The 25,930-nt window shown below is 41.3% G+C and overlaps 1 protein-coding gene and 1 non-coding gene across 7 annotated transcripts in view; one reads left to right on the forward strand and one right to left on the reverse strand.

Moving 5' to 3' along the window:
• DENND5B (DENN domain containing 5B) overlaps positions 1-25,930 on the reverse strand; it is a 193,835-nt gene that overhangs the window by 58,657 nt on the left and 109,248 nt on the right. For all 6 annotated transcript variants that reach the window (XM_063672594.1, XM_054442514.2, XM_063672593.1 and 3 more), the window contains 4 exons: positions 19,115-19,302; positions 10,879-11,415; positions 6,455-6,686; positions 1,686-1,836 (listed from right to left, as the gene is read on the reverse strand). In XM_063672594.1, coding sequence (XP_063528664.1) covers positions 1,686-1,836; positions 6,455-6,686; positions 10,879-11,415; positions 19,115-19,302 — 1,108 coding nt within the window. The remainder of the gene's footprint in view (positions 1-1,685; positions 1,837-6,454; positions 6,687-10,878; positions 11,416-19,114; positions 19,303-25,930) is intronic.
• LOC129011099 (small nucleolar RNA U13) lies at positions 9,102-9,205 on the forward strand. Its single transcript, XR_008493223.1, has one exon. It is a non-coding gene; the product is annotated as a small nucleolar RNA U13 (small nucleolar RNA).

Consider the following 25,930-nt stretch of genomic DNA (forward strand, 5'->3'; position numbering starts at 1 on the left):
CAGCACTTTGGGAGGCCAAGGAGCTCAGGTTGCTTGAGCCCAGAAGTTCAAGACCAGCTTGGGCAATAAGGCAAAATCCTGTCTCTATAAAAAAATACAAAAATTAGCTAGGTGTGGTGGCATGTGCTTTTAGTTCCAGCTACTTGGGAGGCTGAGGCGGGAGATCACGTGAGCCTGGGGAGGTCAAGGCTATAATGAACCATGATCGGGCCACAGCACTCCAGCCTGGGCAACAGAGCGAGACCTTGTCTCAAAAAAAAAATATGTATTTTTTTTAGAGACAGGGTCTTCCTATGTTCCCCAGGCTGGTCTCAAACTCCTGGGCTCAAGTGATCCTTCCTGCCTTGTACTAATAAAGTGTTGAGATTACAGGCGTGAGCCACCGTGCCTGGCCCAAGTTTTTTTTTTTTGAGACAGGGCCTCGCTGTGTTGCCCAGGCTGGATAAGAGTGGTGATCATAGGCCACTGCAACCTCCAACTCCTGGGCTCAAGTGATCCTCCCATCTCAGCTTCCCAAGTAGCTAGGGAAACAGGCATGTGCCACCACACCCAGCTCCAAATGAAGTTGTTGTTGTTGCTGTTTTTAATCCACAATTCTTTTTAATACTATTTTTATTTTTTGAGACAGGGCCTCTCTCTGTTCCCCATGTTGAAGTGCAGTAGTGCAATCACAGCTCACCGTAGCCTCAACCTCCCGGGGCTCAAGTGATTCTCTCACTTGAGTAAATGGGACTATAGGTGCACACCACCATGTCCAGATAATTTTTGTATCTTTTTTGTAGAGACAGGGTTTCGCCACATTGGTTAGGCTGGTCCTGAACTCCTGGGCTCAAGCTATCTGCCTGCCTCGACCTCCCAAAGTGCTGAGGTTATAGGCGTGAGCCACCATGCCTGGCCACAATTCTTTTACTTTACTGTTTGGTGTTCCTTTTCTAAATATTTAAAAGGATACTAATATTAAATTTTCTTTTCAAAAAATTTTCTCTTTAGCTCTTCAAGAGGGAAGATGGAGCCTAAGAATATATCTTGCTACCCAAAGTACTATCCTGTCTTCTCTGGAACCACTCCTCTTAACAGAACCCAGTTTAAGGCAGAGGTGAGACATCTGAAGGCTCTTTCATCTGGAAAGATCTCATTAGACTGGTGTGACAGGCTGTTGCTAAACTGTCTTATGTTCTCCTAAAAGCTGGAAAAGGCAAGGAAGGATCATTCCCTAGAAGCCTCGAAGGGAGCGTGGCCCTACCAATTCCTTGATTTCAAATTTCTACCTCCCAAAACTGTGGAACAATAATTTCTGTTGTTTTAAGCCACTGAGTTTGTGGTTCTTTGTTATAGCAGCCCTAGGAAACTAATACAGATGATAAAGGTCTAACCTTTCTAAATTCCATTAGATAGTATTATCATTATATTTAAATCGCCATTTAAAGTGTGGCTTTTCCAAGTGTACTTTGCTTGAAAAAGAAAAAAAAATCTCTAGCCTTTGTTTTTTTCTTTTTTTTTTAAATGATGGATTTAAAGGTCAAGCACTCACAGAAGTGTCAATCCATATTCAAATGCATTAATGTGGTCTTGAAAAAAGTAATCAGATAGATGTTTAATAGTTAAGCATTGTCCATTTGAGTTGCAGAGCACCCCACCCTTCATTCATTCCTTCAACCAACTACTCAAGTGAAGAACGTGCTTACTTGTTATTGGTTGGTCCTGTTGCCAAGACATCGGACTGTAACTTTGGAAAGAACCCCTGCTCATATTTGCCTTGACCAATTTTCATATCAAGTAGATGTGGGTGGATTGCAGTGTGATCCATTTTCATCAGTCTCTGCTCAATTGATTGGGCTATAAATTAAATTTATAATAAATTAGAGACATTTCATTGCTAGCCCTTCAAAAATAATGCTTCCTCCACTCATGCACCTACAGAGAACCCAATCACTCTGACACTGAAACAGATATTGTGTGTGTGTGTGTGCACGCACGCACACGTGCGTGTTTTGAGACGAGTTTCGCTCTTATTGCCCAGGCTGGGGTGCAATGGCGCGATCTCGGCTCATTGCAATCTCTGCCTCCTGGGTTCAAAAGATCCTCCTGCCTCAGCCTCCCAACTGGCTAAGAATGCAGGCATGCGCCACCAGTTCCAGCTAGTTTTGTATTTTTAGTAGAGATGGAGTTTCATCATGTTGCTCAGGCTGGTCTTGAATTCCTGACCTCAGGTGATCCACCCTCCTTGGCCTCCCAAAGTGCTGGGATTACAAGCATGAGCCACCACGCCCAGTCCTGAAATAGATTTTTACAAGGGCTCTTCAGAAATTAGCATAATGTAAGTATAAAAAGTTAACTTTAAGTAAATATTGGATGATTAATTTTCATGGTATTTTCTGCCTTTGTCAAAATCAGGGCAGCGGGGCTGAAAAGCCTACAAGTTTGTATTGAAACAGTTTCCCTTAAGTGAGAAATTTAATATTCTTACACAAAAATACGGTTCTAAGTACAACATTAAAGAAAATGATAGTAAATAAAATATTTTTCTTGAGCTAAAATACAAGTTAAAGAGAAGACGCAAGCACAATGGCCTTACTAACTTTACTTCTTTGTACAAAGACCTATTAAATATTCGTGGTTCTCCATCTGTAAAAACAAGGAACGGTGTGAAGTTTATTACCTCACTTTTAGCAGCAGTCACATTCTCATTAGTAGGAGTCATTTAGGAGTGTTTATTAGATCAAGAAGGTAATACAGCAAAAAGTCATATAAGCAGGTATTTAGAAAATGTCCAAAGGATAAGAAACTGGCCTTTTGAAGAATAAAATAGGTCAATGTTAAGATAAGATTACTAAACATTTCTGTTTTAAAACCACTAAGAGTCAGGGATGTTGGAAGATGTCTCAAAGTCCCCAGAAACAGTGATCTATTTCTCAGGTAAACAAACAAATAAATAAAACCTGATCTTAAACATTTTAATCAACTGAATTGTCAAGAGAAAATATATTTTAGAAGCAAGACTAGGTCTCTGATCCTCTGCCTAGAGATTACTTAAAAGGGGAGAACAAACAGTAATGGTAGTTGTGTGATAAACAGAACACACTGTGGGAGCTGCTAATTTTGTGACTTAAGAGAAGAACAAGATGCCTTTATAAATATTTCATAGAATCAGTTTATGTTGCCCCTTTTCCTTTTTTTTTAGACGGAGTCTAGGCTGGAGTGCAATGGTGCAATCTCAGCTCACTGCAACCTCCACTCCCGGGTTCAAGTGATTCTCCTGCCTCAGCCTCCCGAGTAGCTGGGATTACAGGCACCTGCCACCATGCCCAGCTAATTTTTGTATTTTTGGTAGAGATGGGGTTTCACCACATTGGCCAGGCTGATCTCGAACCCCTGACCCCAAATGATCTGCCCTCCTCAGCCTCCCAAAGTGCTGGGATTACAGGCGTTAGCCATCGTGCCTGGCCACAGTGGTATATTTTCAAGAGTATTATATAATTTCTGTGATGACAGTGGGAGTACCAAACTCTCTGAGAGGCTGAAAGAAAATCTATTTTAATTGGAAAGACTTTCTGGAAGCACACAATTAAGGTATTGGTGCTTAGTTCCATCTAAAAAATTCCATCAGGAAGGGAGAAATGGAATTTGCGCAACAAGGCATTATGCTATTCACATGGCTATTAAGGCACTGGAAGTCATTTTATTCTCTGAACAAGGATAGACAATTTCATTAATTCTACTTTCTCAATTTCCAAAACCACATAGGTAATTGCCACCTCCTGAAGGGGCTCCAAGGATCTACCCTGATTCATGGGAATACAACAGGGTGATGTTTCTATGGTTACATAAAAGACATCATTTACATACTTCTCCCTTACATATGCTAAAGCTTCAGCATCATCATTCCTGACTTTGATCTATTTAAGTAAAGTGGGAAAGGCAAGCAAGCAAGAGAGGCAGATCAAGGAAGCTCCACATTTGCTGCCTCCTTTTTCTCCAGAGGAAAAGTTGCTGTCAAATAACTCCAACATTTGAAGGGAAAGAAATAAAAAGGAGGGCCGTCAGGTGATAGGTAGCTGCTTATCTGGCAAAGAACAGGTTAGGGACCAGGCATAATTGTATAAAATAAGTGTGGACTAGTACGTTTTACATAGTTCTTTCTTGAATGAACAGCTAACATGATGTTAAGGCTTCCTGTGCCAGAAATCAGACCTGGATTCAAACCATGGCTCGACCAATCACTAGCTATGCAACCACCAACCACAGGCAAGTTACTTAACCTCTCAGTTTTCTCAATTGTAAAATGAGGGCAGTAATAAAACAAAATAAAAATAAGTATTCCAGGCCAGACATGATGGCTCATGCCTGTAATCCTAGCATTTTGGGAGGCCAAGGCAAGTGTTTTGTTTGAGCTCAGGAGTTCGAGACCAGCCCGAGCAACATGGTGAATCCCTGTCTCTACCAAAAATACAAAAAATTGGCCGGGCATGGTGGCATGCATTTGTAGTCCCAGCTACTTGGGAGGCTGTGGTGGGAGGATCACTTGAACCCAGGAGTCAGAGGTTGCAGTGAGTCGAGATGGCCCTACTGCACTCCAGCCTGAGTGACAGCGAGATTCTGTTTCAAAAAAAAAAAAAAGGGTGCTGGGCTCACACATGTAATCCCAGCACTTTGGGAAAACTGAAGCAGGTGGATCACTTGAGCCCAGGAGTTCAAGACCAACCAAGATAAGATAATAACCTGAGCAATATGGTGAAACCCTGTCTCTACAGAAAACACAAAAAATTACCCGAGGGTGGTGGCACATGCCTGTAGTACCAGTTCCCCAGGAGGGTGTGGTAGGAACATCACCTGAGCCCAGGAAGTTGAGGCTGCAGTAAGCCATGATGGCACCACTGCACTCCAGCCTAGGCAACAAGTGAGACCCGGTCTCAAAAGAAAAAAAAAAATTCATGAACACCTGGCATGATGACTGACATAGTAAATACTCATGTTGGCTATTAACATGATTATTTATTTAGTGGACTATATTACACTCCTAGACGAGACTGGCTAAGACTCAGATTTAACTGCTTTCTTTTTATTTTTTTGAGACAGAGTCTTGCTCTGTTGCCCAGGCGGGAGTGCAGTGGTGCCACATTGGCTCACTGCAACCTCCGCCTCCCCGGTTCAAGTGATTCTTCTATCTCAGCCTCCCTAGTAGCTGGGATTACAGGCACATGACACCACACCTGGCTAATTTTTGTATTTTTAGTAGAGATGGGGTTTCGCCATGTTGGCCAGGCTGGTCTTGAACTCCTGACCTCAAGTGATCCGCTGGCCTCGGTCTTCCAAAGTGCTGGGATTAAAGGTGTGAACCATCACGCCCGGCCTGAGTCAGATTTAATTTCAATAAATGAAGCCATTATAATTAATGGCACTACTAAAGCAAAGATACTGTTTTAGTATGTAAATTAAACAGAATCTAAGATTTACTGTTTTAAATAAATACTTATCCTTTCTTGGATATAGAGAAGAGGTGAGAAGTAAAATGAAACATAAGGCCGGGCGCGGTGGCTCATGCCTGTAATCCCAGCACTTTGGGAGGCCGAGGCGGGCGGATCATGAGGTCGGGAGATCGAGACCATCCTGGCTAACACGGTGAAACCCCGTCTCTACTGAAAATACAAAAAATTAGCCGGGTGTGGTGGCGGGCGCCTGTAGTCCCAGCTACTCGGGAGGCTGGGGCAGGAGAATGGCGTGAACCCGGGAGGTGGAGCTTGCAGTGAGCCGAGATGGCGCCACTGCACTCCAGCCTGGGCGACAGAGTGAGACTCCGCCTCAAAAAAAAAAAAAAAAAAAAAAAGAAAAAGAAAAAGAAACACAAGTAGCAAGACAGAAATTAACATTTTTTCCATTTAGGCAATAAAGAGAATAAAACAAAAGTCAGGCTGGACACGGTGGCTCACACCTGTAATCCCGGCACTTTGGGAGGCTGAGGAGGGCAGATCACCTGAGGTCAGCAGTTCGAGACCAGCCTGGCCAACATGGTGAAATCCCATCTAAATAAAAAATACAAAAATTAGTCAGGCGTGGTGGTGCATGCCTGTAATCCCAGCTACTTGGGAGGCAGAGGCAGGAGAAACATTTGAACCTGGGAGGCGGAGGTTGCAGTGAGTCAAGATCGCGCCACTGCACTCTAGCCTGGGTGACAGAGTGAGATTCATCAAAAACAAAAACAAAAACAAAAATCGTAGCAACCTTCCAGACATACTTGATTCAATTTATTATTGTTTTTCCTCTTCTAAGAGAAGAGGAACGTCAAGTAGGAGCGGGACTCAGAAAGAAAAATTTACTAAGCATTTTGTGATATAGTACCAGGATTAGCCATGAAGTCTAAAACTGAAAATTAATTTTGTTGTACATAAGGCCAACAATTTGTGGGAAAAAAGCGATAATGGATTTTAATTTAATTTAAAAGGCATGGCAAATGTACCTGCTTCTTTTAAAGTGCTGCATTTCTGATATATAGATGTCCGCAAGGTGGGTGCCCTTACATTATACAGCCTTATCTTATCAATCCGAGTGTCAAAGACCCGAAGCAAAGGATCTTTCTCTTCCCACTGAGACATAATTTTATTATCAATAAAGGTGGCAAACATCTGTGTTTCAATGAAGCGTGAAAGAAATGGCAGGTAAGGCTCAGGCTGGTCAGACAGAAAGGAAGCCTGTAATGAGATAATTAGGAAATTATTAGTGCAAAGAGACCATCTCAACACTACATGATAAGCCTGAAAATTATGTTAACTCAGGACATTCCTTTTAAATCTTATAGAACTGACACTTGAAATTCAAAAATCCTTAAAAATCCACTTTTCTTTCCATTTTCCTAAATTCAGAGAATGTAGGTCACTTAGGTCTTTAGCACTGATCTTACCTTACAAAATTTACATTCTGATCCTTATGACCATTATGTAGCAGAGAGGGCATCAGTAATGAAAGATGGCAGAGAAGTTGCTATACGATTGTCAATCATCCACTTCGCTTGTAGTTAAAAATTTTTATCCCTTTCCCCAACGAGTTGTAATTTCGTTTTTTTTTTTCTTTGAGACGGAGTCTCACTCTGTCGCCCAGGCTGGAGTGCAGTGGCACAATCTCGGCGCACTGCAAGCTCCGCCTCCCGGGTTCATGCCATTCTCCTGCCTCAGCCTTCTGAGTAGCTGGGACTACAGGCGCCTGCCACCACACCTGGCTAATTTTTTTGTATTTTTAGTAGAGACGGGGTTTCACTGTTAGCCAAGATGGTCTCAATCTCCTGACCTCATGATCTGCCCGCCTCGGCCTCCCACAGTATTGGGATTACAGGCGTGAGCCACCGCGCCCGGCTACGAGTTGTCATTTCTTCTGTTCTCTATTCCTAGCCTATGAAATATACTTTCAAGCCATAAGGTAGTGAGATGATTAACTGATACAATAAAGATAAACACATCAGCATTAATCTTAAAAAAGACTTGGAATTTATGCTTATGGGTGAAGTTCTTTTGTTCTTCTTCAAGTGAATGCTTTTCTAGACTCTTTTAACTCCGTGAGAAATCAATAGATGAGTGTTAAGCCAAGGAAAAATTCCTTCCACACCTGTGCCGCCACAACAGTCTCAGCCTTAACAACTAAAAAAGGCACTGCCTGGAAGCTGGGCATGGTGATGGCCACCTACAGTCCCAGCCACTAGGGAGGCTGAAGCCGGAGGATCCTGTGAGCCCAGGAGTATGAGGCCAGCCTAAAGAAACATAGTGAAACCCCATTTCCAAAAAAACAAACTAAAAAAACAAAGCATTGCCTGAAAAACCATCAGAAGCAAACCTTTGGAGAACATGTACAATAAGCTGTACACCTTTCCTGTTACTAGCCTGTCTGATGCATGGGATGGTTCAGTACATCGTGATCAGTTCCTAATTAAAAGTGTCATTTTTTTTTCTGTTGTTCTTCCATGCTCATGTGTGTACAGGGATTCTACATTCAATGCAGTACTAAAATTTGGAAGTAAATTTGGAAGTAAATTCCTATTTTGGTTGCTGGGTTGGTTTTTATTTTTGTATGGCAGAAGCCAGAAGGGGAAAGGGGAAAGAGGAAAGAGAAATAAGTTCTGATATAAGGTGACTTTTAAAAATACTCATCAGCTTCTTGCTAGCATATTTACTTTCATTCTGAAATTTAGGAGGTCTTTTTAAAATTTCCTTATAGAAATCCACTTATTCACTTTAAGTAGTTCCATAGTTCAGGTGTATATACATAAATCCAAATAACCACAGAAAGATTCACAGTAGTCTCTAGAAATCAGTTCACCTTCACCAATAAACATCTTACTTTTCATATATCAAATAGCCTTTTTTTTTTTTTAAAATGTGGGCCAAAGATCTGGCTTTTGATATTCAGACCCTCATAGACTATAAAATTTTAGGTCAACAAAGATTTGGCTTGTACGACTAGCATGTCCTGCAAATTTTCCTAGTGAAAGGTACTTACAAGCCTTCTGGAATCCAACAGAAAATTTTCATTTCTTTAGGGGTTATGTAAAAAGAATTCCATTTATATAGTTTGAGGCTACATAAAGATTAAGAAGGAAGGAAGTATCAGGGCTTGATTTAGGTAAGAATTTGAATTGTCCCAAGGATAAACCATGGATATACACAGATTAGATCTTTTTTTTTTTTCTTTTTTTTTTTTGAGACAGAGTCTCGCTGTCGCCCAGGCTGGCGTCCAGTGGCATGATCTCGGCTCACTGCAAGCTCTGCCTCCTGGGTTCATGCCATTCTCCTGCCTCAGCCTCCCAAGTAGCTGGGACTACAGGTGCCCACCACCACGCCTGGCTAATTTTTTTGTATTTTTAGTAGAGAAGAGGTTTCACCATGTTAGCCAGGATGGTCTCGATCTCCTCACCTCGTGATTCGCCTGCCTCGGCCTCCCAAAGTGCTGGGATTACAGGCGTGAGCCACCGCGCCCGGCCCACAGATTAGTTCTAAGCTAGATAGGAAAAAGCATGGAAAATGGTTAAGACTAACGAAAAAGGAACCTAAGGGCATACACTTAAAGAAGTGAAGTCTTGTTAATATTAAAGAAGTTTTCTCAAACATAAGTGCATCAGAATGCTTTTGTAGTTCATAAATGTAATAATTGGCTTTTCATGCTCATGTGTGAGATGTACCTTCCTCAAACTTTGTTACCATGTTGGAACATTACCTGTCTGATGTGGGGAAAAACAAAGAACACCAGAACATAACTGTTCAACATATAATATCATCCTCCAACAGAAAAAATATCTGATGAAGTCAAAAATTGTCTTTTATTTGTTTTTTTCAGACAGGGTCTCACTCTCTAGCCCAAGCTGGAGTGCAGTGGCATCATCTTGGCTCACTGCAGCCTCAACTTCTGAAGCTCAAGTGATCTCAACTCAGCCTCCAGAGTCATTGGGACCAGAGGAGCACACCACCATGCCTGGCTAATTTTAGAATTTTTTGTAGAGATGAGTTCTCACTATGTTGCCTAGGCTGGTCTCACACTCCTGGCCTCAAATGATCCTCCAGCCTCAACCTCCTAGTGTTGGGATTACAAGTGTGAGCCACCATGCCCAGCCACTATTATATACCTTTATGAAAATTTTCAATTATTTCCAAAAATTCTCCAATATTGTAGATTAGCCTCTTGGAATGTATCAGACCCTTTAGAAGGCCTTTCATGACCCAAAGAGGCCACTCAGTGAAACCCATGATACATTCTAATAGCAGTATTACACCTCAGCAATCACAGAGGTAAAGAACTAAACTGTACCCTGGTGACCTAAAAGAGTTACTATACAACCCTAAGTGCATCTATCTGAAAAATAAAATCTGGGAGATAGGTGAAAAAAAACTGGCAGAAGAATCCAGTACCCCTTAGAAATCACAGGACAAGGAAAGCTGGTATATTTTCTGACTTCCCTTTCCAAAATCTTTGGAATTGTTTTACACTTACAGCCATAAAACTTAATTTAGTCACTCTTTTTCTCCTTTGATCTTAAAATGAGACAGAGAAATTTGGCTTCTGAAACCAAATTGTTAACTTTACATGGACAAGTTGTGACTTCCTGATAGGATAAAGACTAAATAAATGATTTCTAGACTAAATAAATAGATTTCTTCAAAAAGGAGTAGGCTTATTTAACCATACTTGATCATAAAGTAAGAGTAAATAAAACTGTTATAAGGTCAAACAGATTTGGAAAACCTGCAAAATGTAAGAGTTTCTATAATTTCTTTTTTTTTCTTTTTCTTTTTCTTTTTTCTGAGATAGAGTCTCTTTCTGTTGCCCAGGCCAGAGTACAGTGGCGTGATCTTGGCTCACTGCAACCTCTGCCTGCCGGGTTCAAGCAATTCTCCTGCCTCAGCCTCCTGAGTAGCTGGGACTACAGGTGTGCGCCACCATGCCTGGCTAATTTTTTGTATTTTTCGTAGAGATGGGGTTTCACCATATTGGCCAGGCTGGTCTCAAACTCCTGACCTTGTGATCCATCCACTTCGGCCTCCTAAAGTTCTGGGATTACAGGCATGAGCCACCGTGCCCGGCCTGAGTTTCAATAATGTAAGCATCTTTAAGGTAAAGAAAAATTGAAAATGAGATTACAGGCAATTTAACACACAATTTAATGACCAGTTCAATGAGCTGGTTTATTTGCTCTCTTGTAAAATTATTTTATCTAATGTAAAAATACTTGGTAAAGAAAAGTTCTTAATGGGCTGGAAGACAAAAAGTCTGCATTTAAAAAAGGTTAACAAAACCAATAATATATGGATAAGCAAAGGCACCAAAGAATAAAAAATTTAAAAATGTTAAAATCAATAATAAAGCCACTAATAACCACAAAAGGAAAACTATGGTTCTTTTTACTTTGTCAAAGTTCTGCATCTGTTCCCGGTTGGTCAGCCAGGATTCCATGTCCTGGGCAGTCTGAATGACAAATGCTTCGTAATCTGCAAACATCTGTGTAAAACGGTTAGCAAAGACCTCTCGGAGCTGTACATTGAGCTGGTAGTCCCTTAGTTCTGCCTCTTCACAATGCAGTTTTAAATCCTTGTCTTTTTCACCCAGAGAAGCAGAGAGGTCCATTTTTTCCACAGCCACACCAGTACGCTTGGCCAGAGCCTGCAAGCGGGCTATAGTTTCATTGCCCTTCAGTAACTCATACATGCTGATGTTATTAGTACAGACATTGCCGTTCTTTTTGTCATTGACCAAGTCTTTCATAACCATATTCTTCAGTTTGCCGGTACTCTCACTGCAATGTAGGCTGCCCTCAGGAGGGATCCCAAATTGAACAAGAACCTCAGAGAGTTCTTGGATAAAATCCACTTTATTGGGGAACTGTGGAAATTCTTCAGGCAACTCAATAAAATGGTTGTCAATGTCCACAAAACACAAATTAGCCTGAAAGAGAAAAGTGAAATACAAAGGTTTAAAATAAAGGAATTGTATGTTCTAACATATTCTTGCCAGCCAGCCACAGTGGCTCACACATAATCCCAGCACTTTGGGAGCCCAAAGCAAAAGGATCGCTTGAGCCCAGGGGTTCGAGACAAGACTGGGAAACACGGTAAGACCCTGTTTCTACAAAAAGAAAAAAAAAATTCTTGCCAACTATTACAAACAAAAGCATAGATTATGGTGCCTTTTATGTTAATTTTTGCAAGGTTTAGAATTTCTTATTCTTTAAAAATAACCTCTTTTTCCATCATTTTCCCCTATGCGAGTTTTTTATACCATACTTAATATATATGAATAATTTTCTCTGGGTCTCAGCAATATATTATAATCTGAATATGATTTTCTAACAATTGGCATCCATTTAGGCATTCCTATGTGGGTAAGCATGCCCAAACTCATAAGACCTTACCAATACATGATATTAGGTAAAATCCTCACTGAATGCACTTGAACTTTCTTTGCCACTCCACTGCTCTAACATCTGTAATTTAGAATTGACAATAATCACCAAAAACCAGCAGCTGTAGTATCTCCCAATAGGATGAAACTGGCAAAATCAATCCAATTCACAGATAATCCACAAATTTTAACTTTACTCAAAATTCACTAAGCCTCCTAGAGCAAAACCATTTCAGAAGTCATTATACCTAACGCAGTAGGCAGACAGAGGTGGTAGAGGCAAGTGCATATATAACTATGCACTTGATTAACCTTTGAATAATTAAGAGTTCATGCAAGATATTTTTGAGTTGAGAAAAAGAGGTGACAGAAATCAGAAGAAATGTTTTTTTGAGTTTGTTTACACTCATTTGGAATTTATTTTGAATAAATATTTTAAATATTTTTCAAGTAGATATAGAAAATTCAAGAGGCCAAGCATATGCATAAAGTTCTGATTATCCTTCAGGTATCTGTAGTAGACTCCAAACAGTATTTAACTTCTACTGTCCATACTCTCTTAATCAGGTCAAGGTTGTTAGTTAAAAAGAAGGTTGTGCTTCTAGATTGGGGGGTGGGGTGCCAAAAGTGTAGCCCATCACATAAAAATAATATTGATTACATCAATGGTTGAACACAAGACATGGGGTGGAAGTTAATAAACAAAATAGGAAGCTTCACTATGTGTTTCTCCCTGGCTCCCCCACCCCCAGGTCACCAAGGGGAAAATTCATACTGCTCTCTGATCCTAGATGGCAAAGTAAGGGGAAAGGGGAAAGCAACCAGTCGGTTCTTTGTTTTTCTCTTTTGATCCTTGCTCTTCATGTTAGACACCAATTAGCAAGCAGCATAGTGAAATTCTAAATTAAGCTCAATAAAAACTCAAAATGAGGCCTAGCATGGTGCCTCACGCCTGTAATTCCAGCACTTTGGGAGGCTGAGGTGGGAGGATGACTTGAGGTCAGGAGTGCAAGACCAGTCTGGCCAATATGGTGAAACTGTCTCTACTAAAAATATAAAAATTAGCTGGGCATGGTGGCATGCACCTGTAATCCCAGCTACTCGGGAGGCTGAGGCAGGAGAATCACTTGACCTCAGGAGGCAGAGGTTGCAGTGAGCTAAGATCATGCCACTGCACTCCAACCTGGGCAAAACACAGCGAGACTCTGGCCAAAAAAAAAAAAAAAAAATCGATTTCCCTCCATTCAAAGCCAGATGATCAACAATGATTCCTAAAGCCTGATGTAATCTTTGAATCCAGCCTTTTAATTTTGCAGATGAAGAAACCAAGGCCCAAGAAATTAGGTGACTTCCTGGCACCTGTTCCAAATGTGCACCCTGAAACAGATTGGTGGCTTATGGCCTTTCCCTGCTATTTTTCCTCACCTCCAATGTCAGTAGTTTTCTCTAAATAAATTAAGAGCTGAAATGTCGCATCTTGAAGACAGTAGCACTGCCTACACCATTCTTTTCTTTTCTTTTTTTTTTTTTTGAGATGTAGTCTTGCTCTGTCACCCAGGCTGGAGTGTAGTGGTTCGATCTCAGCTCACTGCAACCTCTGCCTCCTGGGTTCGAGCAATTGTCTGCCTCAGTCTCCCGCGTAGCTGGGATTACAGATGTCCACCACCACGCCTGGCTAATTTTTTTATATTTTTAGTAGAGATGGGGTTTCACCATCTTGGCCAGGCTGGTCTTGGACTCCTGACCTTGTAATCCACCTGCCTCAGCCTCCCACAGTACTGGGATTATAGGTGTGAGACACTGCACCTGGCCGGCCTACACAATTCTTTACACTGAAAGGCTTAAATGGAAGGTCACATAATTCGAATGGATGATTCAGTATCTTTTTTTTTTTTTTTTTTTGAGATGGAGTCTTGCTCTGTTGCCCAGGCTGGAGTGCAGTGGCACGATCTTGGCTCACTGCAACCTCTGCCTCCTGGGTTCACGCCATTCTCCTGCCTCAGCCTCCCGAGTAGCTGGGACTACAGGTGCCTGCCACCACACCCGGCTAATTTTTTTTGTATTTTTAGCAGAGACAGGGTTTCACCATGTTAGCCAGGATGGTCTCGATCTCCTGACCTTGTGATCCGCCCACCTTGGCGTCCCAAAGTGCTGGGATTACAGGTGTGAGCCACCGCGCCCGGCCAATTCAGTATCTTTAAAATGGAAGAAAAAATTTACTAATTTGCTAATCTAAATGTTAACCAGCAACCTCCCACCACTTAGATTTTGTACTATCACCTTCACTAATGCCTTCCTACTACCTTTTTCTATCCCTCTCCTCCTCCTATGAAAAGGGAAAATGATACATTTTCTGAAATTTTAAAGCTTATTATGGTCATGAAATCACTGCTGAGCTGAGTGTACTACAAGGTAGGAGTTCCAACACCACAGCTACTGGTCTGTCTTCATGATCCCACAGAAGTCTCCTATGTCTGCTTAAGAAGGGCCCAAGCTGGGGCTTTGATTATCTCAAAGTAGAACAGGAAATACAAACTGTGTTATGAAAATGTATTGAAGAAAACCAAAAAGCCCTTTCTCCAAAACAAACGAGAACTCTATAATAGGGCATTCTGATAAGTTGCTTCTCACTTTTAACACCATTAAATTAAAAAAAAAATTCAGAAGAGCTCAATAAGTATTACATGATAAAAATTTACTCAACACCTCAATCTGACACTGCTTTAGGACTAAATATTTCTACTGATCAACGCTGCTCACAAGCCTTCATGATATGTAACTACTTCTTATTAAAAACAACAAAAGTGGGCTGGGCATGGTGGCTCATGCCTGTAATCCCAGCACTTTGGGAGGCCAAGGTGGGCAAATCACAAGGTCAGGAGTTTGAGATCAGCCTGATCAACATGGTGAAAGCCCATCTCTACTAAACACAAAAAATAAGCTGGGCGCAGTGGCAGGCACCTGTAATCCCAGCTACTTGAGAGGCTGAGGCAGGAGAATCACTTGAACCCAGGAGGCAGAGGTTGCAGTCAGCCAAGATCATGCCACTGCACTCCAGCCCAGGCGACAGAGTGAGACTCCGTCTCAAAAACAAAACAACAACAACAACAAAAGTGGCCGGGCACAGTGGCTCATGCCAGTAATCCCAGCACTTTGGGAGCCTGAGGTGGGTGGATCACTTGAGGTCAGAAGTTCAAGACCAGCCTGGCCAACATGGTGAAACCCCATTTCTACTGCAAATACAAAAATTAGCCAAGTGTGGTGGCGTGCGCCTGTAATCCCAGCTATTCGGGAAGTTGAGGCAAAAGAATCACTTGAACCTGGCAGGTGGAGGTTGCAGTGAGCTGAGATGGCGCCACTGCACTCCAGCCTGGGCAACAGAGTGAGACTCCGTCTCAAAAAAAAAAAAAAAAAAATTTCCCTCAAAAGTAAGAAAACAAAGGCTTAAAGCGTAATCATCTCTTCCATCATGAAACCCTCCTATACCCTTACCCTAAAGGCATTCTGATCTCCTCTGTTCATTCATTCCTCTTACTGACTTACTTTTTAACTTGTGTTATTGGTATTTGTAAATGACTTTTTTGAAAAGCAGAAATCATCTCTTATTTGACTTGATGTCTCCCACTGTATTCTACACAAATAGTGTATGAGACAACTGTTTGGCAAATGAAAGAATAAGCTCCGAGGAGATGGTCATTTGGGGAAACCCTAAAACTGTAGGCCGGGGCAGGAAGTATCCACAAATGAGAGACTAATGCAGCTCTCTTCATGTTTAGTAAGTGATCTCACTTCCCAGTGTCTGAAGTTAAGCCAGCTTGAGGGTAAGCCAGAGAGAGGAGAGCATTTAAAATATTCCCTCTGGGCCGGATGATGCTGGTAATCTTTGGGAGGCCAAAGCCAGAGGGTCGCTTGAACCCAAGAGTTCAAGACCAGCCTGGGCAATGTAGTGAGACTCCATCTCTACAAATAATAATTTTAAAAAATTAGCTGGGTGCGGTGGCGTGTGCCTCTCGTCCCAGCTACTCATGAGGCTGAGGTGGGAGGATCTCCTGAGCTCAGGAGGTCAAGGCTGCAGTGAGCTGTGCCACCACATTCCTGCCTGGGTGACAGTGAGACCCTGTCTAAAAACTAAAATAAATTATTCCCTCAGAATCTCAGGGCCAGATATGACAAGAACAAAGTTGCAAAAGCAGCTCTGTTTCAGTTCTTCTCTTAACTTTTTGTCTACCAGTTACTGTGAAGATGAGTAAGAACAGTAGAAAGTGAGGTACATTCCATGCAATTAATCTTCAGTGCCTTCCTTCCACTCTCATTCTCTCTACCCGACTCCCTAAAAAACAGTATTACAAATGGCTACTTGTGGCTATCACTCTTAAATTATGAGGATAGCTAATTGGTGATTAATTTATAAATCTATGTAGTTATATTAGTTAGCTAGCAACTAAAATCATACCTTAAAATAATCATTTTGCAAATTTGTCATTTTTGTAACTATGTTTAGAAGCCTTGTCACTATTTTTAGCCATTATTTTAGAGTTTTCAGGGAAAGGTGGAGGGAAGTATTACTAGTGAGTGCATTTAAGTCATTTTTTTAAATGACTATTTTTATATCTACTCCCTCTCCAAAATTATGTGAAGCAGATTATTTCATCTCATTGTAAAATGATACCAGAACAAAGAGACAGGCTATTAGCCTTTTCTTATAAAACAATGATGTCCTAATTTATAGTTTCTACACAGAAGCACTGCTATTGCTATTTTCCTTTTTTTTTTTTTTGAGATGGAGGCTCGCTCTGTCGCCCAGGCTGGAGTGCAGTGGTGCAATCTCGGCTCACTGCAAACTCCGCCTCCCAGGTTCACGCCATTCTCCTGTCTCAGCCTCCTGAATAGCTGGGACTACAGGCGCCTGCCACCACGCCCGGCTATTTTTTTGTATTTTTAGTAGAGACAGAGTTTCACCATGTTATCCAGGATGGTCTCGATCTCCTCACCTCGTGATCCACCCGACTCGGCCTCCCAAAGTGCTGGGATTACAGGCGTGAGCCACCGCGCCCAGCCAAAACACTGCTATTTTCACAGCTAATTCAGGTTATTTCATATTATTCTACTCTATGAACAGATGAATATATGTATTTATTAAGCAGTGTTGATCTCATGAATGAAAAATTAGAAAATCACAGACATTACTGTAGGAGCTTTCAGAATCCTTAAATTTGTTTATCTTTAGTGGATACAAACAGGCATAGAGATGGAAAGGTTTCCCAACTACAGATATATCAAGGTGCCATTTAAAAATCTCTCAACAATTGTTATGAAAAATGGAAAGACAATATACATATAAATTATCTTATAAAATATTACATGGATTAACATACAAAATAGATCAGTCATTCAACAAGAAACTAAAATATCATTAAGTCTTCAAAACAAAATGCATTTGGCTAGTCTATTTCTTTTTCCTTGAAAATTTAAAGGATTAACTTCTTGGAGCAAATAACATACTTGACTAATTTAATGAAAGCAAAAACAAGAACATTCAAGGAATAGAGAAAAGAGGTAAAACAGAGAAGAAAAACATGCACAAGCCCAAAAAGAACAATAGTTGTATATGTATCTTATGTGATCTGAATCATGCTATTTTCCTTTGAGCAAAAATGTTAATTTTTGTGGGGAAATATTCATTAGAATAAAAGTAAGCAGTGGATGATTATGAGAATCATTACAGGATATAATGGCTGTGGCTTAGTGCGTTAAATTCACTTATTAAAATGAGAATCTCTATGGGAAATAAGAACAAATAAAGGTGAATCTCAGCATGAGATTCTATTAAGAAAGATGTGAATTAAATAGCTAGTGATATAATGTAATTAATCATCTTATGTTTTGTAAAAGGCTGTGGCACACTCTCATCCGTATTTCATTTCAAAGACTTTACATGATAATCCTCAGTATCATTAACAATAAGTAACAATTAGGCCAGGCACGGTGGCTCATGCCTGTAATCCCAGCATTTTGGGAGGCTGGGGTGGGTGGATTACCTGAAGATGGGAGTTTGAGACCAGCCTGACCAACATGAAGAAAATCCGTCTCTACTAAAAATACAAAATTAGCTGGGCGTGGTGGTGCATGCCTGTAATCCCAGCTACTCGGGAGGATGAGGCAGGAGAATCACTTAAACCTGGGAGGCGGTGAGCCAAGATCCCACCATTGCACTCCAGCCTGGGCAACAAGAGCGAAACTCCATCTCAAAAGAAAAGAAAAAAAAAAGTAAAAACAACACCTAGGAGGTGTTATTATTCTTATTTTATAGATCAGAAATATGCTTTCAATAATTCTTGTTTATTTATTTATTTTTGAGACAGAGTCTCACTCTGTCGCCCTGGAGTGCAGTGGCACGATCTTGGCTTACTGAAACCTGTACCTCTAGGGTTCAAGCGATTCTCCTGCCTCAGCCTTCCAAGTACCTGGGACTACAGGTGCGTGCCACCATGCCCGGCTAATTTTTGGTATTTTTAGTAGAGACGGGTTTCATCATGTTAGCCAGGATGGTCTGGATCTCTTGACCCTGTGATCCGCCCACCTTGGCCTCCCAAAGTGCTGGGATTACAAGTACTTGTAATCCCACTGTGCCTGGCCTATTTTTTTAAACATTTGAAAGTACAACACACAGAAAGTATAACTTTAAGGTGGCATAAAAGCTAGGTGTTAGAATTTTTATCTCAACCACCAAGCCAAGTTGACATTTAGAACAAATAACTGGCCTTGTATCTGAAAACAGAGAATACTGAAGTGTTTGATATTTCCATTATCCCTAGTTTGCTGCAACATGTTACTTTTCATTTGATAGAGGTCAAAAATCAAATTCACCTCAATTGATACAATGATTTAAGGATGTTAAAATCTGGGCTGTATTGTTTAAAAACAAAATTTATAACATGAGTAAAGATAAAAAATATGTTACTAGAATAAAGCAATGAGATCATGCTACCACTGCTCCACCTTCACAAATTTATAGTAGTGAAAATCGGCCACTGTCTTTGTTTTAAACCAGGTTTAATGACTATGTAGTAGTCATCATCAAGAGTCTGCATTCTATAGCTCAGGCTCTCCCCTAGCCATACTTGGAGATTTAGGAGAGTCAAAGAGACAGATAAAATTTTGACAAAGACAATGCAATCTAACGAAAGTCGCCTTGACCTAAATCAGCAAACAGCAAATGCTTCATCATTCATTGTAGTTTTACCTCTTGAGGAAGTTCTAGTTTAGAACGGTCAGTTCCTTCTTTTGACTGAAGGCCCATCAGATAAGGGACAGGAGCATCAAGAAAATGTAGCAGAGAAGCAGGTAGAATGGGCACATAAACATGTTGCCATTGAAATGGGAACAAAAGTGTGGTGATGCCTTCTGCCACAGTCATCAGGCGTTGATAATCTGCACAGAACAAGGAAAAAGGAAAGGGAAGAGTCCAAGTAAAAACACAATCACTTCATTAAGCTGGAAAATGTGGATCTTAAGAAAAAAATTTCTGCATTAAAAGTAAATATTTCTTTATGATCATACAGAAAATAGGTCAATTCTATTCCACTATAATTAAAGAATTAAATGGTTTCATTTGAATAGTTTTAAGGGGGTGTGGGTAGGTGGGAAACATCACACTCTTTGCTTCTTAAAATCATGGGCAGATGAACTTATATTCTCTTAAAGTGTGGAGGAATCAAGAACTAATAAAACTGCTCTTGGCATTTATCCCACTAAAAATGTACAAGATACAGTGTAACGTTATTATTATTTTTGAGATGGAGTCTCGCTTTGTTGTTCTAGCTGGAGTGTAATGGTGCGATCTTGGCTCACTGCAATCTCCACATCTCAGATTCAAGCGATTCTCCTGCCTCAGCCTCCCAAGTAGATGGGATTATAGGCGCCCACCACCACACCAGGCTAATTTTTGTATTTTTAGTAGAGATGGGGATTCTCCATGTTGGCCAGGGTGATCTTGAACTCTTGACCTCAAGCAATCCGCCTACCTCGGCCTCTCAAAGTGCTGGGATTACAGGCGTGAACCACCACGCCAGGCCAGTGTAACATTTTTGATCATTTTTTTATACATGAATGCTCACACAATTCCCAATTCAGAGGCATTTTTCTTTTTTGTTTTGTTTTGAGACAGTCTGGCCTCGTCGCCCAGGCTGGAGTGCAGTGGCACGATCTCGGCTCACTGCAACCTCCACCAGAGGCTTTTTTCTTACACAGTATATATGACTGTGGCTATAGCTTTTGGTTAACTGATTATATTTATTTTAGCCTTTATTTTGGGGGTACAAGAAGTCAAACAGATACATGCATTCATAGTCACACTTCCTATGTCTAAGCCCTAACCACAAAACTATCATATCTGGGTATTCTCGAGTTAACAGAAAATTAAGGATTCGTGTTTTTGTATTGTTTTATTTACATGAACTCACTAGTTTATCAAAATTAAAAGCTCCCCACAATAGTAAAGCAGCCTTTTAAACCACTCTGCAAAGGCTGCTTTATACTTACATATGTCCACAATTCCCATTTAAATGTTTGGAAGTAGATATGTTTTAGAATTCAGATTTTTTAATTTAGAAAAGCAGTATGGTGCATATACCACATATATGAACTATCTAGGGCAGTATCCTATAATCAAATACATTAATATTTCTGCAGCAAACCATATACGTCCCAGTAGGACAGATAATCAAAGAATATGAATAGGGTCACTTTGGTTCAGGTCTGGTTTTGCTGATGAATGAGTTACAAAAAGAATGTTTGGTTTTCAGAATTTTTTGGATTTGTAGAATTGAAGATAATGGATTGTGGGCTTGTAATAATCCTTTCACAGAACCCATTGTGAACAAATACAGTAAAATCTTTGGGAGGAAGAATTTAGGGGAGTCTTTTTAAAAAGGTTAAGGAAATGATCAGATGTTACTTGAGTCACATCAACTCAAAGACCTGACCAAGCATAAACAGGATGTTTTCCATTTAAATTTTTTGTGTCATTTTATAATTTTAAATTACTACCTTTTTGGTAATGAATCATCAGTTATCTACAGCCCAAGTTTACTTAAAATTTTCCTTATTTGATTCATAAAGATTCAAATTTTAGGTGAAAACCTGTTTATAGGAATAACTTCTAAAACAAACACCAGGTGGCCTAAAAGGTAAGGGTCAGTCATACGAGCACAAAGAGCTAACCTAATTACCTGGGGTGGACACACACATTTTATCAGCCAAGGCCCACTGAAGAAGCTAGGCTGAGACAGCTGGTACTGTGTGCAGATGAGGCGGGTAGTAGAGAGATCAGAAAATCAGTCCCTACCACTCTGCTAGGATAATCAGGCAGATGTTTGAACTGTAGGCAATATGGGTTTTATCCCAGGGGCGGGGGTGGGGTGAGGATGAAAAGCTGACCTGAAACCCCTGAGGTCGGCTGGATGGCCCCTAGATGTAGAAACTGTGCCCTAATCAGAACTAATTGAAGTTCTGCACTATCACAGGACTCCATTATGGCACTTGGCCCCCGTACTGTCTCTCCTCTCTGTGGGTTTCCTAAGGACAGAGTGGCATCCATTTTCTCTGATTTTACCCATAAAGCACAGGACCTACTTCACACCCAGTGCTGACTAAAATTTACTGATACTACTAAATGTTATGTTTTTTTCCTCTTAAGTTCAACAGAATCCTAACAAAATAAAAAAAAGGCTGGCCAGGCACAGTGGCTTATGCCTGTGATCCCAGTACTTTGGGAGACCGAGGTGGGTGGATTACCTGAGGTCAGGAGTTAGAGGCCAGTCTGGCCAACATGGTGAAACCCCATTTCTACTAAAAATACAAAAATTAGCATGGCGTGGTGGCAGGCACCTGTAACCCCAGTTACTTGGGAGGCTAAGGCAGAATTGCTTGAACCCAGGAGGTGGAGGTTGCAGTGAGCCGGGATTGCGCCACTGCACTCCAGCCTGGACAACAGTGAGACTCCGTCTCAGAAAAAAAACCAAAAAACAAAAATCCAAGCACGGTGACTCAACACCTGTAATCACAGCACTTTGGGAGGCCAAGGAGGGAGAATCACCTGAGGCCAGGAGTTCAAGACTAGCCTGCCCATCATGGCAAAACCCCATCTCTAGTAAAAATATAAAAATTAGGCATAGTGGCACATGCCTGTAATCTCAGCTACTTGGGAGGCTGAGGTACAAGAATCACTTGAACCCAGGAGGCAGAGGTTGCAGTGAGCTGCGATCGTACCACTGCACTCCAGGCCTGGGTGACAGAGTGAGATTCTGTCTCAAAAAAACAAAAAACAAACAAACAAAAAACCCAACAACAACAAAAACCCACCAGGAGTAGGAAGAGACAGTTATTTACAGTTATAGACCATGAAGACCAAATCCAGAGAAATCTCCTTAGATCTCTGTGGCCATCATTTCAACCAAGGACTGGGGCCTTTTATATTCTTGTGACCTCAGTATTTACCACAGTATCTGACATATAATAGAGGCTAAAACAATATTTTTGAATTAATACATGATGGGATAATAATATATATAATTTTGCTAGATATCTATAACTTAAAAAGACATGCTTAGATTTTATTCCATCCATGTGTTGTGGGTGTTCTATGTCTATTCTTCTTTCTAGTTCTGCATTCTCTTCAGGACTGGTTGAAGTACCACACACATTATTATTTTTTTTGAGATGGAGTTTTCACTCTTGCTGCCCAGGCTGGAGCGCAATGGCTCAATCTCGGATCACTGCAACCTCCACTTCCCGGGTTCAAGCGATTCTCCTGCCTCACTCAGCCTCCCGAGTAGCTGGGATTACAGGCACATGCCACCACACCTGGCTAATTTTTTTGTATTTTTAGTAGAGATGGGGTTTCACCATGTTGGCCAGGCTGGTCTCGAACTCCTGACCTCAGGTGATCCACGCGCCTTGGCCTCCCAAAGTGCTGAGATTACAGGTGTGAGCCACTGTGCCCGGCCCACACACTTTTTAATAATGCAATTACTCAGCAGAAACAAGACAATTCTTTTTAACTGAATCAAGAAATAAAAGGCAGAGTTTTCTTCTTTAAGCATTTTTTTTAAACTTAAATATTTTAGGAAAGTCTTTTTATAATTGATACTCAAAGTGATGAATGTATAAAAGAAGTTATTTTAATATTTAAGACAGGCCTCAGCAAGGCACATGAGGCTCTTCATGATTTAGCACTTGTCTGCCTCATTCCTTATCATCACTCCATATGCAGTAAGACCACTTGCTTGCAGTCCATGTTTTCACAGGCCTTGCGCCCCTTGTATATTGTTTTCCTCTGCCCAGAATGTCCCTTCCTCTTGCACTGCCTGACTAGGTTCCACTTTTTCCTCAGGCAATTGCTTCTTTGGAAAGCCTTCCCTAACACTTCTTATTATCACCAGAGTACTATCTACATGCTTCAACAGTACCCTATCTTTATTTCCATCACAGGAATTATTCATCTCACTAAAACATTACAATTCTATCATAACTCTCTCTTCATGGTCTCTCCTCCCCAATACACCATCATCTCCTAGAGAGCAATATCTGTATTTTTCTTTTTATTTATTTATTTTTGGAGACAGGGTCTCACTCTTTCATCCAGGCTGGAGTGCAGTGGTGCAATCTTGGTTCACTGCAGCCTCTGCCTCCCAGGTTCAAGTGATTCTCATGCCTCAGCTTCCCGAGTAGCTTGGATTACAGCTGTGCACCATCTCGCCTGGCTAATTTTTTGTGTTTTTTGTAGAACGGGGTTTCGCCATGTTGGCCAGGCTGGTCTTGAACTCCTGACTTCAAGTGATCTGCCTGCCTCCACCTCCCAAAGTGCTGAGGTTACAGGCACGAGCCACTGTGCCTGGACATGTCTATATTTTTAATCTCAGAATTGTTAACATTCTACATATGACCTACTACATGATGAGTAGCCAGTAAATGTGCTTTGAGAAATTAATATGTTAACATCTAAGGCATGTAAAATGAAATAAAAGTAGACATTAAAAAATTATGCTTGACTATGTTATACAATAAAAACATACTGTCAAAAATTTGCCTAGTGGTGGCTCTGGCACAGATCCCAAGGTGGCAATGGCCTCTGCTGCCTCAGCCCCTGCCACGCTGTCCATTAGCATCACTGTGGAGAATAAGGTGAGCCCCTCAAGGGCAACAGAGGGGTCTAGGTCTGGACCTGTGGCTGGCTGCACAGGAACCATGGTGGTGCAGACCAGGAGCTGTGTCTAGCAAGGCTTATGCCCTGCCAAGCACTGCCAATGGAGATGTGAAGCTGCTGGTGGTATCCAGCATGCCTCTGATGGACTTCCTGATGTAGCTGGAGGATTATACACCTATGATCCTGGATGCTGTGACTGATTATTTTTTATTTTTATTTTTGAGATGGAATCTCGCTCTGCTGCCCAGGCTGGAGTGCAGTGGCATGAACTTGGCTCACTGCAACCTCCGCCTCCCGAGTTCAAGTGGTTCTCCTGCCTCAGCCTCCCCAGCAGCTGGGATTATAGGTGCACACCACCATGTCTGGCTAATTTTTGTATTTTTGTAAAGACGGGGTTTCACTATGTTGGCCAGGCTAGTCTCAAACTCCTGACCTCAAGTAATCCGCCTGTCTCAGCCTTCCAAATGCAGGGATTACAGGCGTTGAGCCATGCGCCTGGCCCAATGTGACTGAGCATTATGTTGGCTTTGAGGTCTCAGACACATGCATAATTGGGCTTATCTCCCTAGTTTCACAGAAATTCATCTCAGGTATTGCCAACAATGACCTACGGCACTAGAAAATGAAAGGCACAGCCTCTGGCAGCTCCTGAAGTAAGAGCAAAGACTAATCATGGAGTACTTGACCCCTGTCCTCAGTATGACATCAATGTGGAGCCACCACACCACCTAAGCCACCCAACCTAAACATGTTTGTCTGTAACAAGCTTCACTGTGACCAAAAAATGTCAAGGAAAGGGCTAATTGTAGATTAAACACAGGTAAAGAGAGAATTCATAAAGTAGGAGACAGATGTGGAGAAATTACCCAGAATGCAGCACAGAGACACACAAAAAATGGGAATGAGGCTGGGTGTGGTGGCTCACGCCTGTAAGCACTTTGGGAGGCCAAGGCGGGCAGATCACGAGGTCAAGAGATCGAGACCATCCTGGCCAACATGGTGAAACCCCGTCTCTAGTAAAAACACAAAAATTAGTTGGGCATGGTGGCGCACACCTGTGGTCCCACCTACTGGGGAGTCTGAGGCAGGAGAACCACTTGAACACGGGAGGCATAGTTTGCAGTGAGACAAGATCGCAACACTGCACTCCAGCCTGGCAACAGAGTGAGACTCCATCTCCAAAAAAAAAAAAAAAAAACAACGGGGGGTTGAGAGATAACGGAAGATTGAGCAAGATAGATTAACATGTTTAAGGCTGGACACAGCGGCTCATGCCTGTAATCCCAGCACTATGGGAGGCCATGACGGGTGGATCACTTGATGTCAGGAGTTTGAGACCAGCCTGACCAACATGGTGAAACCCCGTCTCTACTAAAAATACAAAAATTAGCTGGGCGTGGTGGCATGCGCCTGTAGTCCCAGCTACTCAGGAGGCTGAGACAGGAGAATTGCTTGAACTCAGGAGGCAGAGGTTACAGTGAGCAGAGTTCGCACCACTGTACTCCATCCTGGGCGACAGAGCGAGACTCTGTCTCAAAAAAAAAAAAACAAACCAAAAAAAAAAGAAGTTTAATTAGAATTTCAGGAGGATTAAAAAAAAGATACATGAACGCAATATTTACAAAGATAGTTGAGAATTTTCCAAAATGGGTAAAGGACATTAATTCTTAAATTTCAGGAAACATAATGAACCACAAGCAGAATAAAGAAAGCCTCATTCAGATAAATCAGTCAAAATATTAGACACCAAAGACAGAAAATCTTAAATATAACCAGAGTTGAAAAGACAGATTTCTGGCTAATGAATAACAACGAGAGTCATTCATTAGAATGACATTAGAGGTGATAGCTGAC

Source organism: Pongo pygmaeus, chromosome 10, assembly GCF_028885625.2.
Source record: "Pongo pygmaeus isolate AG05252 chromosome 10, NHGRI_mPonPyg2-v2.0_pri, whole genome shotgun sequence".
NCBI classification, from domain to species: domain Eukaryota; kingdom Metazoa; phylum Chordata; class Mammalia; order Primates; family Hominidae; genus Pongo; species Pongo pygmaeus.